This window comes from Pan troglodytes, chromosome 4 (genome assembly GCF_028858775.2).
Source record: "Pan troglodytes isolate AG18354 chromosome 4, NHGRI_mPanTro3-v2.0_pri, whole genome shotgun sequence".
Taxonomy (NCBI): domain Eukaryota; kingdom Metazoa; phylum Chordata; class Mammalia; order Primates; family Hominidae; genus Pan; species Pan troglodytes.
In genome coordinates, this window is record NC_072402.2 from 34,720,187 (window position 1) to 34,726,186 (window position 6,000).

Consider the following 6,000-nt stretch of genomic DNA (forward strand, 5'->3'; position numbering starts at 1 on the left):
CCAAGTGTTCTATTAATATTTCATAGTATAGGATAGAAATTAAAAGTTGATGTGAAAATAATGAAGTCTGTGTAGATATTTCTGCTCTTGAATTATGTTTATTTGAATTATACCTAGATGAATCTTTAGCTATTATTTTAAAAATTAACAGTCATCTATTAAGTGCCAGCTGTTTGCAAAGGACAATGCAAGGATCCTAAAGTAGTTCCTTTTCCTACGTAAATGTAAAACTGGTATTCAGTAAACCTTTGAAACATACCATGATTAGTAAAAATGTCGTGGAAGCCAAATAAGACATCAGGAATTGGTTTAGAATTCACCAAGGCTTGACTATGCTAGACATCCACCATGGCTGGTTGTCAGCTGGGGCTGTCGATCAGAGTATCCAGACATAGTTTTTCCATGTACATTGAACTTCTCAGAGCATGGCAGCTAGCTTCTAAGAGAAAGTGTCCCAAATAATCCCACACACATATGAGTATTAACAGATGTTCAGTGTTGTATCATTTATTATGTCAAAAGATATTAGAAACAAATGGAAAATCCATCTTATAAATTATGGTAGAGCCATACTACAAAGTATTGTACCATCATTAAAAAGGATGAAGGAGCTATAGTGGGACTGATAGAGAAACACCTTCAAAGATTTATTGCTAAATGAAAAATCAAATTGTAGTCGATATTTGTAAAATGATATTTATGTAAAAAATTTTGTGTGCATTTGCTTATATAAATGTCATTCTTATACACTTATTTTAAAAAGTCTAGAGGGCTATACAGTAAAATGTTAAGAGTGTTCACTTCTAGGGTAGAAAATAGCATGGGAGCGCAATTGGACTGGAGGAAGATTTTTATTTTGTAGCCTACAGGGTTCTCTATTGTTGAGAGTTTTTCTTTTAACAACAATGGGTATTGTTTTTATTATTATTATTTTAGATGATGTGTTGCCCAGGCTGGAGTGCAATGGCACAATCTCAGCTCACTGCAACTTCTGCCTCCCGGGTTCAAACGATTCTCCTGCCTCAGCCTCCCAAGTAGCTGGGATTACAGGCATGCGCCACCATGGTCAGCTAATTTTATATTTTTAGTAGAGATGGAGTTTCTCCATGTTGGTCAGGACGGCCTCGAACTCCTGACCTCAGGTGATCTGCCTGCCTCAGCCTCCCAAAGTGCTGGGATTACAGGCATGAGCCACTGCACCCGGCCTGTTTTTTAATTTAAAAAGGAAAGGAGGCTGAAATTACAACCCTGTCGGGCACAATAAAACTTCAGTTTGGTGGTTGACTCCAGTTTCATGGAGTTACACAAAGCATCGTATATGCAATTCTAAGGCAGAAAACACTATTTCCTACCTTGAAGGTAGCCTGTAGAGTGTTTTCTGATGAGACCACTCTTCTAGAAGATCTGGGCCTTCATAGTTTCACTTCTACCTGTATAAGTAAATTGGGTTAACTATAGGGATTTATTTTCTAACAACTATTCTTTATTTCTCACAAGAGCTTAGAAAGTGTTTTCTTTCAGTAACACTTACACAGTGGCAGTGAAGTCGGTCATTTTGCCATCGGTCCCCCCGTCTCCACAGTACATCAGAAGTGAAATCATATGTGCCGGATTTCTCATCCATGCTATTGACAGCAATTCATGCATCGTAAGTTTGATGAAACATCTGCAGATTAATTGGCTCTGCCAGATAGCGAAAAATCTCTTAATTTACCCAGATGTCCTAATTAATTGTAATCTTGTAATTTGTGTCCACACTATGGGAATCCTAAGGTCATCCTTTCGGATCATCTGTTCCAGAAGGTCCCCCAGAAGATTAGGGTCTTAGCCTCCCCTACACCAGCAAGACTCAGATCCTTTCTTGAAAAAGCTCCAAGTCAATAAGAAATTAAAATATCGTACTTTCTTTTTGAAACAGGTATCTTACTTTAACCATATGTCTGCAAGCATCCTTCCTTACTTTGCTGGAAATCTTGGTGGCTGGTCGAAATCCATTGAAGAAACAGCAGCCTCTTGTATACAGTTCTTAGAGAATCCTCCTGATAATGGGTTTGTAAGCACATTTTAAAGGTCAACTTTCAATTACTGGTAATTTAATTTCCAACTTTTAATTCCAAGCACCCTTAGCCCTGACATCTGTCAAGCTTTGGGGCCACAGAATAATTTAATATAACCCTAAGCAAAATGCAGTGACGAAGTTAAAAAACAAAATGCATCGTAAGTCAAATACCAGTGATTTGGATTAGCATTAAAAGAGCTTTAGAATTCTGTTCTAAGTCATCTGTGGCTCTGCCTCTTCCAGGGGCACAGATAGTGGAAAATTGCCTGTATGCAATACTATGTGTTCTATAAAATGGCATGAATTGAGTTTAAATTATCATAAACATTTTTAGGTTAAGGAGGTGAAACATGCATTCTGTGTGAAATTCCAAAAAAAAAAATTATAAAATCTAAAATGATTTGCTAAGTTGACTCGTTGATTAATGTATGGCATTCTTCCTTGTGCAGCAGGTGTCTACATGTCAGGAGCATTTGACAAGATGTATTACATAGTCTAGAGATTTAAATTAGGGAGACATTAAAACATAATGGAATCCAATCAATTTTAGTAATAAGAACAACTTTACTTGTGTCATTTAACATATATTCCAGGTGGCTGACCAATTTAGTGTCTATTGCTCTAATAGACACACAAGGTACCTGCAAAATGTAGTATTACAGAGAAAGAGAATATTGACCGAGATCTCTTTCATAACCATTACATTAGCACTTTATTCCGTAGACTTCAACATTCAGTATTCTCCTCTGTGATTTGTCTTAACTCATGAGACAAGCCAGAATATGGCAAGCTAGCCTCCTCTCAAGGACACGTTTTAAAAGTTGAAGGAGTCTCCATTATTGGTGGGAGCACTTAACAGATTAGATGCATCCTGCTGTTAGTTTGCTAAAGTTCTACCTCTGCTCCCCCTACCAACCCTCACCCATCTATTCACACAAGGTAAGCCTGGTTATAATTATTTTCATTTTTCCTGTGCCAGCAAGTTTTCATTTACATGAACTTTGGACTGTTCTGCAATTTCATACATTAACATTTATATACGTAAGAAGAGTGGATATGTGGATTAAAATAATTATATATTATATTCCAGAAGTAGAGATGGTTTTGAGAATATTTTTACATTTTGAAAAAGTCAACAAAATTAGTAATGAAGGAGTTACATTAAACTAAAATTTCAGACCTCACCTACAATTGAGACACTTCCAAATGCTGTCTGCCTAGCCTAGGTCTTTGAGTTTACATTTTTTGAAATGTTTTCCTGAACAGTAACGGAAACATTGTGAAGTTAAAGGAGTAGGGTGATGATAGCTGGATCACTCTGAGACATAAAGATGTTGCCCACTCTAATTTACGACAGAGGCATAGTCTATTCCTGCATTCCCCAATATGTGTCATTAAATAGCACTAGCCACGTGTGCTATTTAATTAAAATTAAATAAATTTCAAAAATCAATTCTCCCACCATACTAGCCCCATTTCAAGTATTATTAGTCACCTGTGGTTAGTGGCTATCAAATTGGACTATACAGATATAGAATATTTCTATGATCACAGAAGATTCTTTAGATAGTGCTGTTCTATTCAGTTTGTCCCAGTCTTATAATAATGCAGACAGGTCCTGTTTTCCCATTTTCACCTATCTTAGTGCCAAACAATCCCTTCTACCCCTTTTTAAAATATAATTCACTTTTATGTTTCTGAACAAAAACATAGGACTCATCCACCTGGCGCTTTCTTGGATCATTTGGCATATCCTGAATTGAAGAGCTCATTTTCAGGACTACTGGACTTTAGAAATGCTAAATGAGCATGGCAAGAAGATAAGACAGCAATGCATTTAGGCTCTCCTTAGGGCATTTCCAAAAGTTTGAAATCTATTGTCTAAAACAATGCCAAAATTAACTAAGGCGTTCCAGTTGTAAAAGTTAACAATAGCTCTTAAGTTTGCATTTTCCTTTTTCTCAGGAATATACTCACTCTTTCATTCATTCAGATATTTATTGAGAACTTTGTGCTAGACACATCTTAGGCACTGCGGGTTCAGCAAGAAACAGAAGCATACTCTGTTCACATCATAAATAAAATTAATATAGAATATTAGAAGATATAAGGAAAAATTAAGCAGGGTAAAGATGAAGAGTGCTGGGGAAGGGTTGGGGGTGGTGGTTGATATTTTAAGTAGGGTGGTCAGTGTAGGCTTCCTTGAGGGACATTTGAGCAAAAGCCTGCAGGCAGAGAGGGAGTGGGCTGAGGATCTCTGGATGCAGCATGCTTCCTACCGAAGGACTAGGCAAGGCAAAGTCCCTAAGCAGGGAGTGTTTCTGGCACATTCTAGGAAAGCAAAGAACCTGGTGAGACTTCAACAGAGCGAGAGAAAATTAAAGACAGCTGAATTAAAGGCCATCTTCCCCTACTCTCTTTGATGTCCAGGCTTTAAGCAAACGCGTTTGCTCCAAGGGTAAGCAGCTAAGTTAGTTCATCAGCAGTCAGCCCCCTGGAAACTAAGGACAGAGGAAACCTAGAAAAATTAGTCCCACTGATTTTTTTCTTTGGAGTGTCAAAGTATCCTTAAGGGACACTCAAAATTTCATGCTGTTTTTTTGATGGTAAGGGTTTTCAAGTGCTTCTAACAGGACCGAAAGCTTTTTGATTAAGAAAGGAATCTCAGCCAGCCGCGGTGGCTCACGCCTGTAATCCCAGCACTTTGGGAGGCCAAGGCGGGTGGATCACCTGAGGTCAGGAGTTCGAAACCAGCCTGACCAACATGGTGAAACCCCGTCTCTACTAAAAATACAAAAATTAGCTGGGTGTGGTGCTGCGCACCTGTAATCCCAGCTACTCAGGAGGCTGAGGCAGGAGAATTGCTTGAACCTGGGAGGCGAAGGTTGCAGTTTGTAGAGATCGTGCCACTGCACTCCAGCCTGCGCAACAGAGCGAGACTCTGTCTCAACAAAAAAAAAGGAAGCTCATTCCTATTAATTCTTCCTGGTTTCAATGCAATCTAGTTACTAATCTGCATTCAGTTTCTCTATTATGTTTGTTTTAGAAAAAAATCTAGTGAAAGAAATGTGAAAATAAATCAGAATATAGTTTACCCTGTACTCAAACATCTTTAGGAAATGATCAATTTTAATAAATAATGGAAAGAAACTAGTATATATATGTGTGTATGTATATATATATGTGTGTGTGTGTATATATATATTATATATGTGTGTGTGTATATATATTATATGTGTGTATATATATTATATATGTGTGTGTATATATATACATGTAACACACACACATACACATATATATTATATATATACACACACACATACACATATATATAATCACATGGTTTTGTTTATATTTCTTATTACACATTTCAGAAATAAGCTTGCACATTTTTACTGGCATAGTTATAAGGATAGTCTTGAAAATATATGTTGATACTATCATATTTGGGATTAATTTAAAAAAAGAAAATATATGTTGAAAAATACATATAAAGGAATAAGTCTTGTGGTTTAGAGTAAATTATTAAAATAAGAACTATTAAGTTTGCTCATAATTTATTTCCCCTTTCCAAAGTATTACAACTATGGGGACAGGCAGCTCACCATGAGCCCTGGGTGGTCTTGCACATTCTTGCTGAGTGTGCCAGGCTACAGGACTAATCTGTCTACCAATTCTGAGCAATTTCTGTAGCTAGTCCCATAGACAACTAAATAGGTCAAGGTGACCACAGCATGATTCAGTGTAACTGCTCACTCTCTGGGCAGAGGAGGCCTGGCTTGTTTGCTGCCTGCTACAGTGCTTGCTACTTGCTCAAAAAGTTATCGGCCTTTGGTTCCTCAGCTGTGACACAAGCCCAATATGTCTGCAGCATTCACTAGGCCCTTCTTGTCACCTCTGTGGGACTTGGAGGGAAAGGAAAGCAACACAAATATGCT

The 6,000-nt window shown here is 37.5% G+C and overlaps 1 protein-coding gene across 3 annotated transcripts in view; it reads left to right on the forward strand.

Moving 5' to 3' along the window:
* The window catches only part of ACOT12 (acyl-CoA thioesterase 12), a 64,219-nt gene extending 61,752 nt beyond the window's left edge, over positions 1-2,467 (forward strand). For all 3 annotated transcript variants that reach the window (XM_517670.7, XM_009448919.5, XM_016953052.4), the window contains 2 exons: positions 1,522-1,648; positions 1,919-2,467. In XM_517670.7, coding sequence (XP_517670.4) covers positions 1,522-1,648; positions 1,919-2,068 — 277 coding nt within the window. In that variant the 3' untranslated portion in view covers positions 2,069-2,467. The remainder of the gene's footprint in view (positions 1-1,521; positions 1,649-1,918) is intronic.
* Positions 2,468-6,000: the final 3,533 nt, after the last annotated feature.